The following is a 23,697-nucleotide window of genomic DNA, read 5'->3' on the forward strand; positions in this document are numbered from 1 at the left end:
TACATCCGACTCTGGATGAGTCTTGAGATCTGCTTTTCACAGATCCTGCCTTGTGCCTGGTAGCCTGAGCCAAGTCTGGTGCTGAATTATTCCTCACACAAGAACAATGTTTAAAAAAACCCTGCTGCTCCTCCCGAGCTAGAGAGAGCATTGTTTTATCTTGGGATTAGTCCAGCATTCCCGGCAAAAATCCCTTGGATGCACTTGAGAAAGCCCTTGGCAAACAGGCTTTTCTGCTGCTGGATGAGCAATTAGGCAAGAAATGGGTGGTGACTTTCTGGGATATTTTATTTAGTTAGTTTTAAAGGGTGGGGAAGAATTGCAGTTCCAGCTGAAGCCCCACACTGGCGCCTCTAACCCTGTGCACCCATTTCCCTCTGGATTTGGAGCCAAACAGGGAACCTGAATTTCAGGATGACTTTAAACAAGTTAAATCCCTCCTTTGGGGGTGCGGGTGGGTGAGGTAAAACCAGGCTGTCATATGGTACTTTGATGGCAAAGGAGAGAGGAAAAAGCTCGAGTGCTGTCGGGGCACATCTTCAAAGCCAGGAAAAACCTGCGGTGTGGCTGATGGGCTCCTCGGCTTGTCAGGACGTGTGTGGAACCGGCTCTCCCTGCCCCAGCTTCTGTTTACACAGCTCACCTGCTGCCACAGCGCCAGGCACCTGTCGCTCCCGGGCTCTCGGGATAGGATTGAGCAGGGACCAAGGGATGCGGCCGCTCCCCATGGTCCAGCAGCGGCCCAGCCTGCCGACTGTCCTACTGGACAGCCCCCCCGCCCTCCATTTTGTTGCAGTGAGGGGAAGCCGTGCGGCGGGCGGCCGGGCCGCTTCTTCCGCCCTGCTCCTTCCTCCTCCTCCTTCTCCGGGGGCTTTTGTCTTGTGGTACCCCTTCTTGCTCCTTCCCCGGCCCTTATCTCCCCCTCCCAGTGGTGCTGCTTCCCGTCCTCTTCCTTCCTCAGGGGTCCGGGCGCCTTCCCCCCACCCCAGGGAAGCGCCTGAGGGGGCGCGCGGGCCCCCGAGCGCGGGAAACCGCGACTCACGGGGTTCCCCAGATGCGGGCAGCAGGGGCCGAGCCGCGACCCCGCCGCTGATTGGCTGAGATTTGCCGCAGTTCCGCCCCCCCGCCTTCCCGCCTCCCGCGCGCGCGGCGCCCCGCCCACGGCCCCTCAGGCCCCTCATGACGGCGGTGAGGGGGAAGTGCCCCCAGATGCCCCATTTCCACCGCAAAACAGCTTCTGCTCTCCCTCGAAATGCCCCATTCCCACCCCAAAACAGCCTCTGCTCCCCACCAGCCTTCAGGAGAGGCTTTTCACCTCAGGCTGTGTGAACTTCATTCCTGTGGTGGAAAACAACGTGATTCACAATCCAAGCGGAGAAAAATACTCAAAATACAAACCGTGATCCCGAAGGTGGTTATCAACGTCGCGTGAGGAAGGGTAAATTCAGCCAGGCTTTGGTACAAACGCGCCGGGTGAAAATAGGAAGAAATTCCTCATAAAATTCTTCAGATTGCCTAGTTAAGCTCAGTAGCAAGAGAGCTTCAAGGTGTGTGCTTTCAGGCAGCTCCTGCTGCCATGTAGTTCCTAATGTCCCCCAAATTGGTCCTACTTTCCCGGGGGAATGTGGCATGTGCAGGTTATGAGGCAACTCTTCCCCTTTCTCACCTACATCCCTACGTCCCATTGCCCAATTCCAGGTTAATTCAACCCAGCCACAGTACTGAAGGGCTTTGGGGTTAGTTTTGTGACCCGGGTGCCTGGGCCAGGGGAGTGATGGTCTGGGGCTCCCAGAGGTCAGACTTTCAAAAAAGGGAGGGTTTTTTTGGTATGAAATGTGACCAAGAACTACTAGAACTGTCCCTTGCCATTCCCACACATTCCGTAATGACCACTTACCCTTTTCCCCCCTTTATTCTCCCTCAAATGAAATTAATTTTAAAAACCTCATACTGTTGAGGATATAAACCCCGAGGGTCTCTCAATGCCCAGCCTGCAGGCAGCTCACTTTCAACTTTCCTCATCTATATTTTTATGTGAGAATGGGGAAGCTGACATTCTTGTGGAATCCCATGAATTCAGGAATTTGGCCTTGGAGAAAACTAAAATCCTTTGAGCTGCAGGATGGAGTAATGAGAAATCTCAGAATGAAAACTGCCCCATTCTACAGCAAACAGAGCTGTTGTTGATTTTGGCAGCAAGACCTGCTGCATGCTAAAAATACACAAGTTTCACTAGTCATACCCATTGCAAAGGTCTGAACCGAAGAACGAGATCTGAATTTACAAGATAAAAATGATGCTTGAATTATTTTTATCTATTTCTGAGTCTCTTGGTTGGGCCAGGGGTTGCACTGTCACATTAGATGTGCACACTCGTGTTCTCCATTTGCTCATCGATCGACCGGCACAAATGGAGAGTCAGGAATGCGGCTCCCCCGGGGTACCAAAACACATGGGATAGGACAGAAGGAGTCAGGGTCAGCAGCTGCTTGAAGCAGGACATGGAAAATGTCCCTCTGCAGAGCCTGGGGCTGGGAAATTCGTGTTGCTACCGCTGTTGGGAGGTTTCTCACTGGAGCTAGTTTGGTCTCCTGGGGAATACTCTTCTGGTTTTAAACTTTAAAATTACAGTTCATAATATCCTTCGTAATATGCTCAGTTTCTGCTTTGAGTGTGTCTCACTAAAAAAAAAAAAAAAAAAAAAAAAAAAAAAAAGAGCCCCAAAAATAGCCAAGGAAAGTCTTTCCTCCTGCTTGTAATTTAATTGGCACAAATGAGGGAGAATCCAAAAGTAAATGTTCAGCCACAACAGCAAACCAGCAGAAAACCACAGGACACAGTAAAGCTGGGAACTCTTGGCACTGACAAAAGGATTCTGTTCTAGGAAAAAAATGACCTCAGAGTGTGGGTTCATGTTGGAAAAGGAGCTGGTCTCTCATGTGTGAATGAAACATGTTCACACAGGGTGTTTGAGGGGCATTTCCTTCTAGAGTAGAGTTAATTCAAATAAAACAATCTAGTGATGACTGAGGAGTAGCCAGTCAGAACTCCTCAGCATGGCCTCAGTGAAGCACTGATATCTTCTGGCTGTTTGTGAGGGTCTTGGTCACATCCTTGTCCCTGGGAATGCTGAGGACATGCAGGAATCATGTTTAATTAGGAATCTGAGGCTGGAAGGGAGCTCCTGGCTAATGGTGTTTTGAAACTAAGGTGTCTCTGCAGCAAGTGCCTGTCTGAACTGATTTCAGAATCACATCTGTGTCCCTGAGCTTTATCATCATGATGACTCATAATTATTCTGCTTAAAAGTGTGCTGTGGTGTTTCTTCTACGCTCCGTGTGTTTTGAGTGAGCTCCCATGTCACAGCAAAACCCAGCTGGAATGACTTGGGTAATTTGTGTTCCTGGAAACCAAGAATGTCTTCAATCTCTTCTTTCATCAGCGTCACTGTTGGAGGATCCACACCAAAAGCCGTAGGATCAGCCTTGGGAATTCAAGTCTTGCCCTCTTTTGTGCAAGTCATAAGTGTATTTAAAAATGTAATTGAGTGCTGACTTTTTAATGCCAAATACTGGCTATGCTCACACCTCCTGTGCACACCCACCCCATACTCCTGCTACAGTTGTGCGGCTCCAAAAGCTTCTGGTGTTAAATTCTGTGTTTGGGCTGTGCTTTGAAGCACAGGCTTGTGGAGATGAGAATGTTTTCTCTGATGATCTGCTGAGGGGTATGTCCATCTCAGTCGTGTAGCGCTGGGGGGGGGGGGAAGGCTGCTTGTTGGTGAAATCTTTTACATTAACATATTACACAAATTAACGAGGTTTTCCCTGAGAGAGCCCTTTATTTCCCACCGTCATCCAGAGTTCCTCCTCATTCACATCCCTGCACAGACCATTCCTCTGCAAGCAACAGGAGGGACAGAAGGAGGAAGAATATTAACCTCTCTCTGCTCTGAGGTTCTGGATCACTTCAATTGCTGCAGAATTTCTACATTAATGTTAAGCATTCTCACTACAAAGAAGACTCCCAGATCATCACTGAAAAGCAAAAAGTATTCCCTAGAACAAAGAGAGGAATCCCGGAGAAGATGGGAATAACCAAATGCCTGCAGAGACAAACTGGTTAAATTTGGGAATTCTCATGTGCATCTCCATCCAAGTTTTTTGAAGTGCTTTAGTAAACTTCCCAAAACACTCTCTTTCCTCTCTCCAACACACCTGGATTTCTAATGGTGTGGAAAATGTGTTTCCACTGGGAATCAAACAGGTCTGGACCAAAGTTAGGGCTGCCTGGCTGGGGTGGGAACGGGCGGCACTCAGGTTCGCTGTTCTTGGATATAGTTTCCTGTCAATCCGTGCGTGCACTGCACGGGGAACCGGGCACCAACACGCTGCTGCAGAGCCCGTGTGATTCCTCCTGTGCCATGGGCGGAGCAGGGAAGGGAAACAGTTCGATAACTGCAGTTCCATGGAAAGCTCCCCACGGCTATTCCGTAACAACGCATTCCCAGTCCTGCCGGTGAACTCGGGTTGCAGAAGCCCTGGATCGGGAGAACGAGCACTAGAGGGCACAGCGCGACCAGCGACGGGCGCCGGCTTTGGCGAGGCGGAGGCAGAGTCCGGCTGTCTCTGAGCTTCCTTCCACCCGTGAAGAGTCCGAGTGACTCCTTAAAATGGCACCTTTTGGAAGGTTCTGGACTCATTAGCTGCAGTAATTCAAGGACGAAAATGCGGCAGAGAATCCAAGAATATCCCGAGTCGGAAGGGGCTCTTGCCCAGAGAAACACCGCAGCTCCGCATTTCTGTACACATTCCATAAATGACCAAAAAAAGGGAAGGTGAACTTGTTGGCAGGAACTGTGAAAGAAACAGGAGGAAAACCCAACACCCCTGTGTTGCAACACTCCAGAACTTAGTCAAACGAAGCAAATGTGTTTAAAATGAGAAATGCAGCACCAAAAGATAATGACAGGGTGCATTCTGGGAGGCATGGAATGCTCTGCAGAAGTTGTGGTGCGCTAGGATTATCAAGAGCAAGTAGGTAGAAGAGTGAAAAGAATTTTGTTAAGCACAGGAAGAAATCAAAGGCAGAAAATGTAGGAAATCAGTGGTTGGAATTGACTGAACTTGGTGGGTTTATGCTTTGCACAATTGTGTAGCATGGAAGCTTGGTGATGACAGACTTTTCCTGATTTATTTCTGATCCCTGTTGCTGCCTCCCGAGAAACCAGGATTTCCCAAGATATCTTTTCTTTCCTATGACTTGATTTCTAGAAACCTGGAAGGAAAAACTCCAGAAGGAGTAGCCCTTCCATTTCCTTCTGGTTTCATTTCCCTACATCTTCAGTAACATGAATAACTTTATAAGTGATATAAAACATTTCCAGAAAGCATACATTGAAAGCATGAAGCCCTCAGGACCCTCTGCCCAAACAAACTCCTTCCTTCCCTCTCCCTCTGTGTTTCAGCGAGTGCTCCAGCAGCCTCATTGTTTGGATAATTCAGGGTGCCAGATGGCTGTAAATATGTTCACAATCCTCCTTACCCTGCTCCCTCCTCCCTGGCACCCTCACTGCTCTACCCGGTACTGAGCACCTGGTCTGTTCCCATTTGGAGTCTCCCTTCTCCCCTCTGGAGCTAAATTGGCACCTCTGGTTTGTATTTTCCCTTTAAATGAAGTGGGAAGATCTTAGGAAATGTTTTGTACCAGGCAATACTTCCTTCACTGCCACTTGCACCATCAGTTAATTGAAGACATGCCTCCGGCCCTGTGGCATCAGCTTCCTTCCCGCAGGAATCCTGTCCCTGACATAGGAAGGTGCAGCTCACCTGCCAGGAATCACAAGGGAGGAGCAGCTTCTTCCTATTTTGAGCGCAGCGATCTCATACTTACCCTTGGCATGGGGTAAGGGCACACAGAACAGGGTGATTCATCCCGAATCATTCCCCGAGGACCTGGCAGAGGCAGCGTTTGAACAACCGGCCCCATTCTTCCCTGCCTCACAGGCTCTGGACTCATTGTCATACTCTGATCCTGTTATTCCATAACTCAGGAATGCTCAAATCCTGGGGCCTGAGCCCCTGAGATAACTTTCTGTGTAATGAAACATTCCCAAACTGCTGAGCAGTAAGAAAATGACAGAAAACTGTTTCAGTGGCACTGTAAAAAGGGAAGTTGGTTTTAAGACATATGAAAATACAGGCAGTGATGTTTTGAGAACTGAGGAATAACTGAGGTCACGAGCTGCCTGAGGAACGCTGCAGCAGCACAAACTCAGGTCACGGGAAGGATGAGCTGTGCCCATGAAGAAACAAGAATTTAGCCAGATTTGTCTGTAATTTTGCTCTCATTGATGAGCTGGTGGGTGAACTCTTCCCTGGAAGGCAGGAGGGAGCAGATGGCATCAGGCAAATATCTGACTTGAGCAAGGAGAGAGGAACTGATTTTCCAAAGGATCTATTTGACATACAGAGGCCAAATGTTATTTTTATGAGCCAGTATGAGCCAGGCCTCTCATTTATTGAACTTTACCAGTTTGTGTCCTGCCAGCAGACCTAAACCGAGTGACCCTGTGACCTATAAAGGACAAGAGAGAGAGCCAACAGCCCGGAGCAGGCATTCCGAGCAGGCTTTTCCAGCCTGAAATTCTGAATGCCACCTCACGATTTCTGGGAAGCACGACTCCCAGCTCGGTCTGCAGAAAGGTAGACAGCGCTCAGATTATATATAGCAGCAAGTGGGCTGGGAGGAGAAACACTGGGCTGCATGGAGGGGAGGCTGCTCTGGAGAAACCCGGGGAGTGTCTTATGGTGCAGCACAAACCACAGTGGCACCCGGCGAGCAGAGCTGGGCTAGTGCTGGCCTGCGGGCAGCTTGCGCTAATAGAGTGAAGGAGAGCCCTGGGCAGTGCCAGGGACAGTTTGGGTGCACTCAGATTGATCCCTTGCTCTCAGCTCTTCGTCATCCTGTTCCATGCCCCTGTCATGGGGAGGGACACCTTCCACTATCCCAGGCTGCTCCAAGCCCCGTCCAGCCTGGCCTTGGACACTTCCAGGGATCCAGGGGCAGCCACAGCTTCTCTGGGCAGCCTGTGCCAAGGCCTCACCACCCTCACAGGGAAGAATTCCTTCCCAAAATCCCATCTAAACCTCCTCTCTTTCAATTTAAAGCCATTAATGACTCAGCCTATTTGTTGAGAGTCCTTTAAATAATGATGTCCACATCTCCACTAGCTCATTCCAGTCGATGCCAGACCTTTGCCTACTGCCCAGCATCAGCCTGTGAGCCACAGATTCCTTCAGCTCTGAATGGTTCCCTCTGTCCTCCTGTCCTACATGTATGGGCTCTTTATTCCAACCACAGGCCCCATTCTGTCGGCCCCAGGGCAGGGGTTTGGAAGGAGAAATCCAATAATATTTCTGAAATACCATTTCAGTGCAGAACTCCCAAGCCACTAGTGTTAGGAGAGGGCTGAGCTCTACACTGTGAACTCTGGCTCGTCTGGCCTCTCCCAAACATTCCCAAATGTTAAAAAGATTTAAAAATCCTGCCTTGCCTCTGAGCCGGGATGATCCGTGTCAAAACAGAACAACAAGTTGTTAAACACATTACAAATTAAGGAAGTGGAAGAGTCACTGTAGTTTTCAGTCCCTCAAGACATTTTATAGACTCAAACAAAACAGCAGTGTCTGAAAGCAGAGGAGATTTGCCATTCCTGGGCCAGGCTCAGGAAACACTTCCAAAAGGTACAACTACAGCTGCACCTTTCACCTTTTCTGTGGTGTCACTTTACCAGGTGTCATGTCAAACATCCCTAGTGTCGAACCAGTCCCTCTGGCCACTCAGGGAGGGGAGTGTGGGGATCTCTGAGCCTGGTGAGGAACTCCCCAACAGCTCAAATTGGATTTAGGGAAAAGAAATCCAAGGCACCGTACTGTGTATCTCACCAAAGAATTCCTTCTTAACCAGAGGGAATGCACACAAATCTCCACATGTGCATATTCCAGGGATACATTTGCACACAGGTGTATCTGGCATACAAAACCACTGAATTTTTCCCTTTTCTCTCTTTTTTAGGGAAGTGGGTCTGTTCTTGCTTAGCTTTAATTTGAAAACCCAGTTGGAACTTGTTAAGTCAATAATTATTCTTGTGAATGTGGGTCAAACTATTTTATGTCTCTTCCTCTCTAGGGACTTGGAAGAAGATTCAATCCTCCAGCACTCCAAGGTAGGGAGAACCACGCTTCCTATTTTATTTCAAAAGTCCAAACTGATTGTCCCATGGGGGGAGAAGCTGAGGAGGGACAGGGTCGTGTGAGCAAGTGGCATTGCTGGAGCGCCGGGTGTTCACCTACAGCTGCTGGCACAGGTGTCCAGGAAAGAATGCCCCCAGCTCTGATAACATATCGGAGTGTCTTGGGATCCCATGGAATTTATTCTAAGGGTATGCTGAACGTATTATTCAGTTAGGATACTGGAGGGTCTATAGCTTCCCACCTTCCACCTCTGGACACAAATCCCACTTTCTCTTTTTAAGGCATTTGCCTTATTGGAGAAAAACAAAAAAGCAACAATTTCTGCAGTTTTCTCCATCAGTAACTCCAAGAAATCCTTCTGCACAGCAGGAGCATTGGCTGTGTTGGAAAATTTTATTTATCCACCCCCTCCTCAGCCTGAGAACCCTCTGCCATGAGTCACTGGCGTTCCTGCTCCACTCGGGAGGTTAGGGGCTTTTTCCAAGGATGGAAACTGCCAGAGAAATCGGACTTTATCCGCCACAATTTAATTCCTGTGAACTGCTTTGTTAGGTGTAATTCCAGCCTGCAGAATAGCCCACTGCTACTGGAACAACCTGAACCCGTTTCTGCTTTACACCCGAGTTTTGCCGCCTGTCAGCAGCGTGAAAGTTGCCTCCAAGTGTAAATTCTATTTAAAGCCACCAAAAGCATCTTAATCGGTACCTCCTGCTTTCCAGCGGCCTCTCAGCGCTGCGGAGACACTGCAGCTGCTCCCTCTGTCCCAGATCTGCTGTGGGTGAAACTTAGGGTGGCCGTGTGTCACATGGGGCTGATCTGTGGGGCTGCACCCCAAAACGTGCTCCCTGGGCAGGAACTGTGTGGGGTGGGGTCAGCTCCATCTGAGCACAGCCCCTGTGGCTTGTGGGGGCTTGTTGGATTTTCAGCCCGCTCTTCCCAGGCTGTTGGGTGCCAGTGTTTCATAGAGCCGTGGAATCATGCAATGGTTTGGGTCGTCGGAGGGACCTTAAATCTCATCCAGTTCCATGCCCCTGCCATGGCAGGGACACCTTCCACTATCCCAGGCTGCTCCAAGCCCCGTCCAACCTGGCCTTGGACACTTCCAGGGATCCAGGGGCAGCCACAGCTTCTCCGGGCAGCCCATGCCAGGGCCTCACCACCCTCACAGGGGAGGAATTTCTTCCCAAGAATTCCATCCTAAGGTGTCTCTCTGTTATTCCCTTAGAAAGGCAGAGGAAGGAGGGAGGGAGGGAGGGCAGAGGGGGTTTGCTTTTGAGGCGGAGAGGGAGAAAATAACCAAAAAAAGGCGCTTTGGCTGGGAGGGTGGGTGGGCTCCTGTGTGCCGCATGCAGCCGGGGTTCCTCGCCCCGCGGTCCTTATTTGGCTGGGAGCAGGAGCATTCCGGGGATTGGCTGTGCTGGGAAGCAGGCAGGGGGTGCAGGCACTGGAGCCGAGTGCCAGCTGACGAGCACAGCACACGCTCGCCCGCTCCTCAGCATGTGTTGAGCAAATTGCAGCTATTTTTATAGGAGACGCTTTGCCTACATCTTAAGAATCCAGTCCCAATCCCGTCTCCCTCTAGTGTAATGGGAAATCCCCTTCCCAGCCCCCTTTTCCCTGTTCTGTACATGTTTTCAAGGCACAGTTGGGCAGAACCCAGACTTCTTGGCCATTATTGGGCTTCAGACTTCTCTGCTGTGCACCACCCGGCCAGGGCGCTCTGTACTCCTGTAATGATCCAGCGTTTTGTCTCCAGAGCCAACATAATTGCCACACTGGACAATACCGGCCCTTTCTGGGAATGGCAGATGGCTGCTCCGCTGCTGGGCGAGCACGGCCCCTTTGTGCAGCGTTATTCCCGCATGGATAGACCATGGATAGACTGGGGGTGACACACAAAGCCACGTCTGTGCTGCCCTTGGCTTTGAAGTTCCGTAGGGCTCCCTGCACCATGCCAGAGGCTTTGGGAATGCCACCAAGGGCAGGGGGCCAGGCAGGGGGCTGGCGGGAGGCGGCGGGGAAACAGAGGGGGAAAAGCTGTGAGGGGTGAGGAGAGAGACAAGACCTCCAAAACAGCCCTTAGGAGCTTCAGGGCCTCCCTGAAGAGCAGGGTAGGGCTGCTCAGGTGTGCCAGGGGTGGCTGCACCAGCACCTGCTCGTGGTGACCTTTCGGCCCTTCCTGGAATGTGTGGTGGCTCTTTCAGAGGCCTCCACTTGGAGCAGCATGGCAATGAGCATTCCAAAATCCAAGGAGAGTTGCTGGGGTGGGAGTCACAAATATAGCACCTTGCTGGCACTACCAGGGATGCAGGAGGTCACAAGTGAGGTTCAGTGGTTGATTGCAAAAAATTTTGTGGAGCAATCCAGTTCATCAACATGGAAAGGCACTGAAAGTTATCCCTGGAAGCATCACTGGAGTCTGGTTAAGCCAAACTCATTGAGAAAGGTTTAAGGTTTGGTTTTATTTTTTCTTTAATTAAAAAAAATCTTGTCATCGCAGCCAGGAAAGGAAATAGAAAACACCAACCATGATCAGGAAGTAACTCTGTGGATTTAATATTTTCATGGACTATTTGCCATGTAGGTAAGGGAATTAGGTTTCCTTTTAAAAAACAAGGAACAGTTGGGTGTTACCACGAGTGAACTTGTGAGACACAGCCACGTCCTGCTTGTGGGTGTGAAAGCTGAGCCAGCCCGTGAGCTGACGATCTGAGCTCTGCTCCAGGCTCAGCTTTCATTCCAGTGGGGCTGATTCAGATCTTGGGCAGCCCAAGCAGAGTCTGCTGCTGTCTGTGACACCTGAGTGAGCAAGGCAAACCTACCAAAACTGCCATTGGCTCGTAGTGTCCGGCTCCTGCACATACTCCCTGATTTTTCAGCTCAAAGAAAAGGTAAAAAAAAAGAGAAATGAGAAGGAAAAAGCCCAACCCCCCCCAGCTGCCTGTGTGGGCTGTCAAATCCAAGGCTTTGATCCTCTGGTTGCACAGAAGGGAAGACACATCGCTGCTACCTCCCACTGCTCGGGACCAAGGGGGTCTGTGAAGCATTCACGGCCCGACAGCATCAGGGTGGATGTGGATTGCGTCACTGCTGCCCTTCCGGAGAGCTCTGTCTGGACCCCAAAATAACAGCTGCCAGCCCCAAGTTCTTTAGGGGACTGTGCCAGGACTCTGCAAGCGGCGCTCAGCAAATGCCTCGATGGCCTGTGTAATGCTGGAGACCAGCCTGGACTTCCCACATCTTCAGGAGAGTTCCTAGACAATGGGGACTTCCAGGCAGTGGTGGGGATGGACACCTTCTTTGACCTTTTAATGTCATTTATTTCTGAGAGGATGGTGAGGGAACAGGGCAAGTGTCCCGGTGAAGGAGATGTAGTCTGGGACACAGCCCAGACATGAGAGCAGCAATGCCAGGGCTCATCCAGCTCCGCCCCATGGGATGCTCCGGGCAGACATGGGCAGTTCCTGGGAACCAGTGCTCCCTCCTGTCCTTGGAGCATGACAGGAGCTGCGGCCTGCGGTGCAAAGGGAGCTCTTACAAAGGAGGTGTAAACTGCAACTGATTTATTGGAACACTGGGTTGATTCATCAGGGATGCGATGGAGGAAAGGAAGGGTCCAAGCTTTGAGAAGCAAATTTGGGTGAGAACAGGCACCTTTTCACTCTTTTGAACACTGTAAATAATAATAATAATTAAAAAAGAAAACCAGATGGCCACCCTCCCCAGTCCCTCCCTCCCATCCCAAGGCTTGCCTTCACATCATGCTCTTCCTAAACTGCGACTGTGAGCTCTGTTTGGGCTTCGAGTCTGACTGCTGCAGCTCAAACTGTTTGTACAGGTCCCTCAGCTCTTTGATCTCCTGCAGCACCCTCTTGGCTTGGCTCCAGGTGGAGGAAGCCTCCCCCAGCAGCCTCTCAGATTCCTGCAGGATCCTTTCAGAGTCCGACTTGGAAGATGATGAGGAAGAAGAGGTGGTGGTGATGGTGGTGCTGGTGTTGGAATCCTTGGTCTTTCTCTTGCCTTCCCCGTAGCCCTTCACCTCTGTCAGCAGTTCCTGAGTTTTTTCCAGTTTCAGTGCAACCAGTTCCTGTATCCGGGACAGCTGCTCCGGCTCTGCCGAGGCAAACTGAGCCTCCAGCCCCTTCCTCAGCACCGCCCGGTGCGTGGAAGAGTCCCGTCGGGACAGGATTTCTTCCATGGAGGCACATTTATTCTTTTCTGAGTGTGAGAGCTTTTTGGGGACCTGCGGTGTGTACATGGTCCCTTTGTCAAAGGAGTCATTGCGCTGCCCAGCTCTGTCCCACGAGGTCACCTCCTGCCGCGGGAGGCTCCCTGTCCGCCCTTTCTCCGATGACTTGGTGTTGTCCGAGTCCGAGCGGCGCCGCCCAGCAGTGAGGTGTGCCACGGACTTGTCCAGATCCACCCGGAAACTCTCCTCGCAGGTGCTGTGATCCTCCGGAGAGGCGTCTTCCTCCTGGATCAGGTCGAGGGTCAGCATTCCGTCAGAGGTTGAGGTAGATGCCTGGAGGAGCAGAAAGCAGAGCTGCGTTGGCACCAGAACAGCTGCACGTGCTTCCAAGGGTCTCTACACTGCGGATACACACTACAGAGGGGGAGTGGGAATGCTCTCTCACCCAGCGACAGAGCCTGGGCGCGGGGGGTCTGGCTGAGCTGCAGATCCACAGACCCAAAGCATGGTGGCTGAGCCCTCCCTGCTCACCCACGAGCAGCTCCCTGGCTGTTCCCAGCGGGAAACTGAAGGAGCAGGTGTCAGCGATGGCAAACTGGGACTTTGCCAGAAGGTTTGTACAGTGCAATGGTCCAGGAGAACAGAGGACGAGAGCTGATGACTCAAAGCTGTCCTTATGGCAACTCTCAGTTCAGGATGGGGCTCCAGCACAGGCTCTCCTTGCACTTTATTTACAAATGGAGCACTTCAAAAGGAATTTCACTCGAGCAGGTATCTGGGCTTGGTTGTACCTACCACAGCCATGAGGTGACCCCGCGTGGGAGGGCGCCGGGAGTGCTGGATCTTGGCTCTGTCGCGCGTCGGGTGGGCAAGGAAACTGTCCTCTTCCACGGTGACCTGCAGGGTGACACCGGCTGTGAGCACAGAACACAAGCCATTCCCAGCTCCTGGAGCTGTAATCAGGAGGAGACTGGCAGGGAATGGGGTGTAGGAATCCAGCCTCAGAAGCAGCCCAGTGTTCCCCTGGTCTCTCCCCTCTGTGCCATGATGGGATCAGATCTGCTCAAGTCATTGCTGACAACCGAACCTGTTTGCAAAGATTCCCGTGACAGACTTTCCTGGAAGCCATGTCTGCCGGTGTTTGCCATGCTGCTTCCTGCTCTAAAGCCTCTCCCATGGTCTGACCTTGGTTTTCCTTCACCACAGGCTCTGTGCTGCCATCCAGGAGAGGAAAGAGCCTCCTGGCAGTGCCATGGCTCTGTGGGAAGCTGAGTGCGAATGGGAGATCTGAGACAGGTCTGAGCTGAGGAAGGGTTGCCATGAAACATTAATGTGAGAGTCAGCCCTGGAGCGAGGGCACAACCTGCTCCAGGTAGGTTCTCCTTCACACTGGAGGAAACTATGCGGGAATGCTCACCCTGACCTGCCTCTGCCAGCCCACCTGGTGTTCTGAGTACACCCTGTGTCCCCAGGAGGATGTTGAACTGGAGCTGCTCTGTTATTTTTCCCGGCAGAAGCTGCTTTGTGTAACTGGGACTTGCACACTCCCCTTGAGAAGCGGGAGGAGCTCTGCTACAGACACTTTGTGTGGATGTGTCACCAAGACAGGGCTGTTCCCAGCAGTCTCAAACCTTCACCCAGGCTGAGGCAGGGGAGCCGGGGCCGAGCCTGAATCCTGCTCACCTCGTCCAAGATCCGGTTTTTAGCACGTGTGATTGCAGAGTTGAGGGCGTTAATCCAGGACTCTTTCTCTTCTGGACTCACAGCCAGGAAGATCAGATTTGGTGCCTACAAAAGAGGGAATTCAGGTCAGTGCCGGAACTCACACAGAGACAGGCCCTGGCCAGCTTGAGGCCTGCGGCCTCTACAGAAAAGGCAAAGCAGAGCTGAGCCTCCAACCCTGCCTGCCCCACGCAGCAAACCCCAGGACCATCTACATCCCTCCCTTCCCTGCATCCCCCAGGACCATCCACATCCCTGCCCACCCCTGGAGCCAGTGGCTCTTGGGCTGGCTGCATCTGGGCGAGCCCCACATACCATGTTTCCAGGCTCCCTGGAGTGGGCGAGGGTAAATTTGCTGTGGTTCTTTTTGCTTCTACTTTTGGACTTCCTGAGCTCTTCACATTTCTCGTAGTCACTCAGGTCAAACATTTCCTGTATGTTTTTTTCATCTTTTACCTGCAAAACAGCAAGAAAATTAGAGCTTTGCAGATGTCAGACAGAGGCTCTGCTGCTCCAGCCAGCAGGATTTCAACATGAGGGTTTTGACTTGTCTCTTCTGGAATGACAGGGCATATTCAGAAGGATAGCAAGAAAATCACACTTTGCCAGGTTAATTACTGCCTCTTCTACCCCCAGAGTTACTGGGTGCAGGCTGAACGGCCACGCAGGTGTGATCAGACACAGCATTCCTGCTTCTGGACCCTCAAAACATGCAGGATTTACTCCAGCCACAAGGAGAGGGCCCTGTGTGTCAGGAGGGGGCTGGTGTGGAGGTGGGAGGTGCTGGAGAAGGTGGACTCTCATCTCTGGTTCAAAGGGACAATTATTCTCTGCAGACAGCGGAACAAGAGCTGGAGGGATAAGGATTAGCACTTCCTATTTTTACCCTGTGCTGGCAGCTGGCTCCGGGGGAAGCACGGCCGGTCCCAGAGTGTCCCACAACGCTGAGCCCCAGCCCTGGAAGGGGGCTGTGGGCAGAACCCACCACCCAGGGCAGGGGCTGCCAGGCTGTCACGAGGCTCTCAGTGTCCTTTAGAGAGCCCTTGAGCCCTTGACCGCTTTACAAGATCTCCCATTTTCCAGGTCTGTTTCCCAACACTCTGCACTGCCACAGTGTGACAGGTACGTGGTGATGGATCAGTGTCACAGAGGCTCAAATTAAAGATGGAGCTTGCACAGGGCCACTGAGGCTGCAGCTGCACTGGGGGCCAGGCAGGGATCTGGGGGCACGTAGGGCTCTGGATGCTGACCCCTGACCTGACAGTGCCGTCCCTCGGGGACACTTGGAGCAAAGGGGAGATGGCAAAGCTCTCCGTACCCTTCCTCTTCATCGCTCTCCTAGTGCACCATCCTCAAGTTCAGTCCTACAGCAGGGAAGCTCTGCTCTTCCATGGTAAACACAAGGAAGTAAGAAACTGGGGTGGGAGACAGCTCGGGCTTGCATGTCCATTACAGACACTGCAGCAGGCTCAAATCCACATCCATCTGCTTAATCTGACTCCAGCCAGTCATTCCAGGCTGGATTGGAGGGTGTGTAACTTGGGTGCTGGGAAGGCAGATGGTGGTGAGGTCTGAGCCCTTGGATTTCCTGAAAGGACTCCACCCCATTTCGTGCATTTCCTCCTCAGTTTTGGGAAGCACTGAAGGAACTCCCCATGATTCTTCCATAGAATTTAATGAAAGAGGGTGACTAAACCAGCTTCCTAACCAGGGACATGGATAAACTGACCATCTGGCCCTGCCTGATGACTGCAGCTCCCCTCTGTCCTTTGTCCTTGTGCTCCCGAGTGTGTCCCCAGGATCATTGGCACGGCCATCCTGCTTGTGACACATCCCCTGTGTCTGGGTGTGAGAACAGAGACTGTCTGGCTGCACATCCTCCCTACACGCTGCTAATCGGCTTTGATCTCTTCCCACTCCCATCCTACAATCCACCTCTTTCCAAGAATCCCAGCTGAATTCAGCCCGACTCATTTGCAGCAGGAAAAGCCAATCCCCTCCGAGCCCCCAGCTGTGCTCTGTGGCTGAGATCAGAGCCCTTGCTCCAGATGTTTGCTCATGTGGGTCACTGGGGCTTCCCCAGCCCCCCCCCCCCTTCCTCTGCAGAGCTCACAGAGCTGGGACTCAACCTCCTGCCTCCAGGAATATCCACAGGAGGCTGCAGGACAGAGCAGGTGTCTTTGGTTCAAACACCCTGCAGGTGCAGCTCATCCTTTAAACGCCTCCGAATGACACGAGCCTGGGCTCTGACACTGTCCTTGGACACACACTGAGGGGATCCTGCTCCTGTGTGTGATCTGTTATAAAATGCTTAAAACTGGGAATGAGCAACATCCACAGTGGGATTCCTGGGGGAAGAGGGTCAGCAGCAGCCTGGAGTAGGTGGCTGTGGTGGCACAGCAAGTCCAGGGGGCACAGGAAGGACAGCGGGTGTCTCACAAGGGGCATGGCCAGCCGAGCCCCCTCCCATGATGATGTAACAGAGCATCCAGTGTGCAGAGAGAAACTGGAGAGAAGGAAGGTGAAAGGCAACTCCAGAGGCACTTGCCAGATCTTTTGTCCTTTGTGGGAGGCTGAGGCCAAAAGGAGGGAGGTGGTGGCATGAGAGACAGCTCAGAGCAGCCTTGGAGGTAGGAGAGGCCGAGAACAGTCGTGCAGCCCATTCTCCATGAAAACAGGACAAAACCAGCCCCTGAGGAGCCACAGACCCACTGGGACCATGTGGCCAACAGAGCTGAAATCCCAGTCACTGCATCTATCGCAGGTGGGTGACAAACCTATGAGGTGTCACCTCCATGTTCTCAGTGAGACAGGGACCATCCAAATCAAACCTTCCAGGTTTCTCCAAAGAGGATTTGGATGGATGTGTCCCAGCACCCAGGCAGTGCCCAGGAGGAAGCAGCCTCTGCTATCAGTTCTCAGTAGGAAGGGATGAAGCAGGAGGTTGATGGTTGATTTTGCCAAAACCATTCCCAGCTAGGAGGTTTCCAGCAGGTCTTTCCTTCCCCACAGCTGCCAAGGGCTTAGGAGTTGAGGGATCTCAGAGCCGCACCAGCAGGTGGGTCCTGCCCTCCATGCCCTGCAGGGAGCTGGGGATTGGAAGGATTAAGGTGAATCAATCCCAGCAGGTGCTGCCCTGGCTGTCTGCTGGCATTGCTGTCGAGTTGTTCAAGGCAGACAAAACAACCTTGCCCTGTGGTTCCACCTGGCTCCTACCTGTGGCCAGGTGAGGGAAGGGAAACCGAGGCATGGAAAAGGAATCCGAAGCATCCCCCATATCCCTACAGCAGGGAACATTTCCCTGCAGCCATGAGACCATGCAGCCCCGCACCCCTGGCAGCTGCCCCAGCTCGGGGTGTCACTGCCTGTGCCAAGGCTGACACTGCTGATGCTGCTCGGATCCGAGGAGAGGAGCTGCATTCCTTGCACTCCTCGCACTCCTTCCCCCGCAGCTGCTGCCCGCCCGGGTCGGCCCCAGAGACACCCAGCCCCCGGCAGCGACTCCAAACCTCCTGGACCCAGATCAGGGCTGTGTTTTGGGGCCAAACCATGCATGGAGGGGAAGGGCAGATTCTCAGTCACACCAGTCTGGGATTTTTGGTGGAGATTTGCTTGAGCAGTTCCTTGCTGCAATGGGACACGGAGAAATGTGGAAGGTACAGAAAAGGCACCCACGGGACACTGGGGAGGTCACAGTGTGGCTCAGCATGTAACCAGAAACCTCCAGACCCTCAGTGGAGCCAAATACCCAAACATGGGCAGTTCTGGGCCAGACAGTTCCCCTTGTAGCCTGCAACCAAAGTTTCACTTCCTCCAGCTGCGCAGCTCTACCTCAGCAAGGGACGGAGCTTCCTGCAGATCTGTCTGAAGCCAGGCTGTCACTGGGACAGGGATGCACATGCATGAGCGGGACCTTCCCGTCTTTGTCACAGCGAGGTCGCTGCCCTGAGCTGATGAGCGCATGGTGGCAGGATGTGGCTGCTTCAGTCCCTTCTCCAAAGAGTCACCGCCAAGGCTACCAGAGACACAGGTTCCCCAGAATCACTGAATCATGGCATGGTTTTGGAGGGACCTTAAAGCTCATCTTGTTCATGGCAGGGACAGCCTTCCAATAGCCCAGGCTGCTCCAAGCCCCATCCAGCCTAGCCTTGGACACTTCCAGGGATCCAGGGGCAGCCACAGCTTCTCTGGGCAGCCCGTGTCAGGGCCTCACCATCCTCACAGGGAGGAATTTCTTCCTAAAATCCCATTGTGCTGTGTAGGGGGCAAACTCACCCCATGGAGCACTAGAGAACCGAGTATGCAAACACACCCCCAGCCCCTCGCCAGCTGTGCCAAGCTGGAACCGAGGAGCGGTGAGGAGCAGCACCTCCTCGAGTGCTCTTGTGCTAATTGAGCCGATGTCTTTGGTGGCAAACAAGGGAACGCTCAGGAGAAGCGTTTCCTCATCCCCCTCGTCGCCCGGGCTCGAGCCGGCTGGCGGCCCCCGGCTTCCTGCGAGGAAGTGCCGAGCCCAGCTGTGTCAGCTCGGCCGCTGCTCCCCGGCGCAGGCAGGGACAAAGCTGGGCCAGGAACAGGGAACAATTCCCAGAAATGTGCCGGGGGGAGGGACCGTCGTGAGGAGAGCGAGGGGAAAGAATGCAAGAGTGAGCTAAGAAGGTGGCGGTGTGCTCAGCAGAGCTCAGCCTGCTGCAGCTCTTCTCTACAGAGCTGGTTTTGGCCGATGACCAAACGCTGAATAACGAAGGATTTTGGTGTGAGTTCACAGAGTTCAGCATCCGTGGGGGAGCAGAGTGAGCATGGCCGGAGCCTCAAGCTCCCATTTCAGGAGGTGTCAGACAAGTCCCACGGCTTTCAAAGGGCAGGACTCAAACACCCTGTTAGCATTTTCCATCAGCTGGGCTGAAAAACTACATTTCCTCTCCTCACAGACGTGGCTCTGCCAGGGAGAAGCCCAGGCTCCTATCAGGCATTCCCAAATTCTCCTGACAAAACTGAATAATCAGGGCTGGTCTTTGACCTGCAAGCCCAGGTCCTAGGCAGACAACTGGAAAAGCACACAGATTCCCAGGAGGAATCAGCGTGGATATTGATGGGATTTTGTTAGTCTAAATTTTGGAAATCTCCCCATTCCAGACCTCAGCCCATGCTCAGCTCTGCTCCACGGTCTCTTCGTGCAGCATCAACACCTGCCCCTAGCCAACATCCTTCCCAGGGGATCCCGGTGTGGAACAGACAATTCCCCTTCCCCATGTGCTTTGGGGAGATGGGATTCATTGCCCTGCTTCCCAGATGGAGAAATTCAGGCACAAGTAAATAAATGTCTGGTTTGAATTCATTTAATGAGCACATGGCAGAGCCGAGGAGCTTCCAGGAGCCTTGGGATTTAACCCTTTCTGCTCCAAGATGGTGGAGAGGGCCGGGAATGTGGCTTCACCTGCAAAACCATCTCTGGAGCAGCCGCTGAGCGCGACAGGCGCTGCCAGGAAACAGCAGGTGCTCTGGGAGCAGAGCTTGGAGCCACACGTGGGCCTTCCCTGGGGCCTGGGAGGGGTCCTGGCCTTGCTAAGTGCTGATGCCCCCGTTGGTATCAAACCCTGCACCGCCCGTTCTGAGACCCTGTGAGCGGGAAGTTTTGGGACGCCCCCCAGGAACCCCTCGGGATTCCCTACAATGAGACCCCCAGGATGCCAGACCCCTGACACTGGCGTATTCCTCTGTGCCACAGGCACAGAGTCACCTCAGTGCACACCAGCAGCACATGTCATCTCTGTGACCACATCTCTGCCGACCACAGATTCTTCCATATAAAGCCTCAGCAGCGGCTGCTGCGTGTTATTTATGGTCTCTCACACACACGTGGAGCCCCGGGGCCACCTCAGGCCCAGCTGTGAGTTTTTCCCCGTATGAAACACAAACACAAGAGCTTCTTGTTTGCAACAGGCTCCGCATGGCCCCTCCAGCCTCTCTGGGGCTCCCAGCACACCTGGGTTCGAGCTGTAGCTACCTGGACATATTTGGGAGGGATGGACAGATGTCTTTTCCCTGCACCTCTTGCCTGTGTTGATTACTATTTGAACCACCTGCTCTCACTAGTCCAGCCTACTCCCAATTCCATCCCAGCAGTCCAATTGTGTTGTTCTGCATTACTGCTAAGAAATTTGGGAGGGCCACAGCCACGGGGGATTTGTGCCGCTGGCTCTGTGCCACTCACATCCATCCAACTTTCCTGATCTGTAAATGTATCTGTAGATCCATCACGGGGTTTGTGTCTCACTACCACCAGCGTTGTCCACAGTCCCTAAACCTTTTCTCATCACCTCTCTTTACCTGAGTATTCCTGAGGCACCATACCCCCATCCTGCAGACATCTACTGCCTGTTCCTGTGTCTCTCTCCGGCTCTGGAGCAGCCAGGAGGTTAATGGGAGCGAGCTCTGGAATGCCAGCAAGCAGCTCAGCATGACCTGGCCATTCAGTCCACTTTTTAGGCCATTTCTCTGTTGTAACAAGCCCTGGTCCTCTGCCTGTGCCATGTCCATGGCTCAACCAGCCTTAAATCAAATTGTCCCTTCCTCTCTCCAGGTCCTGACAGAGCGAAACCAGGCAGCCGTGCATCCAACCACCGTCTGTTAGGAAATGACCTCCACTGAGGGGGAAACCCAGAGAGACCAGGATTTTACAAATTCCCTGACTTGGAGCAACCCCCATGCCTGCTGTGGGCACCACTCTGCCCAGTGCAGCGCTGGGATGTCCAAGGGGATAGGAGGGAGAAGGGCTCTGGCCTGGGGAGTTCTCTCTCATGGATTTATGGAGACAAAAAGCACAGGGGGGCCGTGCAAGGACAGCCAGGTGCTGGCTCAGCCTGACAGTCACATCTGATTACCTCCAATGTCAACACCACGTTAAATCCCAAACCCCAGCAAGGAGACGAGGGGCAGCGGAGGGAGCACGTGTTACAACAGGATGTCAATCCGGGGCGAAATGTCCCCGTTTTTCTCTTGGCGTGGGGGAAAAATACAAGAGATCGACCTGTAAATGGCTCGATTCCAGTAGAGAGAGTGGAGTTATTTCCAAATAGAGGGAGCAGGTGGGAACAAGGCAGTGTTGGGCTCAAGGACGGAGGACAGGCACAGAAGGGAGCCGGCATTGCTGTCGCCGCGGCGGAAAGAGGTTTGAGGGCTTAACTCTCGCTAAGTGAATGCTTTCGTGTCTCCTCGCTGGGAAAATGTCTCCCAGCAGAGCTGTCTGGGGGAATCGCTGTCAGAGCCGACACCGACCCCGACCTCGGCCGGGCCCCGCCGGCGCCAGTGCGGGGAGAAGAGAAGCCCCCGAGGAACCTCCTCGGCCCGGCTGGCGCTGGAGGGGCGCTGGGAAGGGCCGGGGCTGCTCCTTTTCATATGCAAAGGGAGGAAGGGGGGATGGGAAAGGAAACTGAAACCGATCCTACCTCCTTCTCCGAGATGTAAAGCTGATCTCCCTTCAGAACCACATAACGGTTTTTCCAGATTTCCCTAAAAATGCCTTTCCCGCAAAATTTCCGCACCCAGCCGACCTTCTCCGGCTGCACAGGTTGCTGGTTTCCATCCTGGTGCCCCTAACACAAAGAGAGAGGGAAGAAAATGGGGGAAAACGGGATTATTCTTGGTTTTACACTCCTCTTCTCCCCCCCCTCCCTCTTTGCCCAACTTTTGTCTCCCCCTTCCTCCGGCCCCTCTCTTCGCCGACGCCGGGACCGAGTCCTTCCCCGGGGTCACTCCACGGGGATCTTTGTGCTGCAGACACGAAGCGACAGCGGCAGCACCGGGAGGACGCTGCGAGGAGCGGGCAGGGTTCCCTCCGTGGTTATATAAGACAGGCCGGTGTCTCTATCGCCTCATCCAACGGGCATTTACCCATGGAAAGGGGAACAGGAGGGGGATGGGCGGAATTTAAACCAGCTGGGTTTTTTACTGCGGTCAAAATTGCATTTCGGAGCTTTTTATGCCCAATTAATCCAAAAGGTGAAATCTATGGTTGGTTTATATCAGAGGCGTCTCCATAGGCAGCGATGATCGGATCGCTGGGTGCAGCACACAGCACGGCACAGAGCGGCGGATTGATGGTGCCTCCGGATTGTATCGTTTCCTTGTGTTCCAAGATGAAAACTGCCTGCCTACATCACCCAGTGTCTGTGGCGGGTGCGGGAGGCAGGAGAGCCGCTGGGCAGGGGCAGGAGAAGGGCCGGGCGCAGGGTTTGGGTCTCTTTGGATCTGCTCGGGGGTCTGTGCGCTTTTTGCGGGGGGGAGCAGAGGCGAAGCGAACAACCGGCCCCAAAGAGACAAGCCCCCCCTCCCCACAACATCCCGGAGCCTCCCTCACCTTGCCTTGCCCCGGCGAAGAACCGATTCTCTACTCACCCTTTTTGCAGAATTATTTTTTTTCATCGTTCCTCGGTGCGCTCGGAGGCGATTTGGGGCGGGGGGGTCGCAGAGGGGCTCCCGCGGCCTCCTCGCGCGGGGGAACACCCGGGACTGCGCCCGCGATCCGCGCCGCCTTCGCCCCGCGTGGCTCAGGGCCCTCTCCCGTTACACGGCGCCCGGTCCGGCGCTCTGAGCCATCGCCAGCCCCGCCGCCGCGTCCCCCCCCGCCGCCACCATCCCGCAGCTCGGGGGGCTGCGCTGGGCTGCGCCGGGCTCCCGAGCTCCATCTATAGCCGCGCGCCCGTGACGTCGGGGTTCACGGCACGGGGCGAATCGCAGCCCACGAGGGTTTTTCTTCTTTGTCTCTGACTCACCGGGGGGACACGGGGTCCGTGGGGCAGCGGGCGCGGGGAGGGCAGTGCCTTGCCTGGTGTCCCCCACCGGGGCCCAGCCGCGTTCCCGGCGGTGTCACGGGTCACCGGGAAACTTCCTAGGAGAGGGAGAAGCAGCCGGGTGGCACTGGGAGGGTTTTCTCCCCGAAAGGTGTTGGGAAGTGTGAACAAATCCCTCTGGAGAGAGGAGCTGGGAGATCTCCTGGGGAGGGGGCTGGGGGAAGGGGGTCGCTTCCAGCACGGAGGGTCTGACAGCTGGGATTCAGCAGGATTCAGAGCATGGCTTCCAAAAGTGAGAAGGCACTTGGCTTCCTAAAAAAATGCCCTTTTTTGGCTTTTGTCCATCTCCTTCATGTCCTGCAAGTGCAGAACTGTCTGAGTGTGGGACTGAGGTCACGAATGGGATTTATGGATCAGAAATGGGTGCGGTAGAGGGAAAAGCAGAGAAAGGAGAAAATTTTCTGTCTGGAAATAGATTGATCCATCATCCATCAGTGGATCAGCTTTCCAATGACACTGTCCATCCCATCCCAGCTTTACGGTCCATCCCATCACTGGACGACATCCCCCACCCCTGATTTCAAGTTGTAGTTTCACCCCAGTGCTCTGGAATTAATGCACGCAGAGTCCTAGGAATGTACTTGGATTATGGAGCATTTGCAGAGCTTCTGTGAGTGTTGCTATCCCATTCTGAGCACTGGCATTTTTGCCATGAGCTGTGGATGCCTGAGAATACCTA

General features: G+C 53.5%; 1 protein-coding gene across 3 annotated transcripts; it reads right to left on the reverse strand.

Moving 5' to 3' along the window:
* Positions 1 to 10,786: 10,786 nt before the first annotated feature.
* On the reverse strand, positions 10,787 to 22,849 carry PLEKHO1 (pleckstrin homology domain containing O1). Of its 3 annotated transcripts, XM_032093432.1 has the most exons (7): positions 22,564 to 22,849; positions 21,615 to 21,761; positions 14,482 to 14,622; positions 14,128 to 14,232; positions 13,240 to 13,341; positions 12,008 to 12,777; positions 10,787 to 11,928 (listed from the first exon to the last, which is right to left on the reverse strand). In XM_032093432.1, the coding sequence occupies exons 1-6, from the start codon at positions 22,588 to 22,590 to the stop codon at positions 12,010 to 12,012; spliced, it is 1,290 nt and encodes a 429-aa protein (XP_031949323.1). In that variant the 5' UTR covers positions 22,591 to 22,849; the 3' UTR covers positions 10,787 to 11,928; positions 12,008 to 12,009. The 3 variants fall into 3 exon arrangements, with proteins under 3 accessions (XP_031949323.1, XP_031949322.1, XP_031949324.1); XM_032093431.1 differs by having other exon boundaries at positions 10,787 to 12,777; XM_032093433.1 differs by lacking the exon at positions 22,564 to 22,849 and adding an exon at positions 21,854 to 22,275 and having other exon boundaries at positions 10,787 to 12,777.
* Positions 22,850 to 23,697: the final 848 nt, after the last annotated feature.

Source organism: Corvus moneduloides, chromosome 29 (genome assembly GCF_009650955.1).
Source record: "Corvus moneduloides isolate bCorMon1 chromosome 29, bCorMon1.pri, whole genome shotgun sequence".
Classification (NCBI taxonomy): Eukaryota; Metazoa; Chordata; class Aves; order Passeriformes; family Corvidae; genus Corvus; species Corvus moneduloides.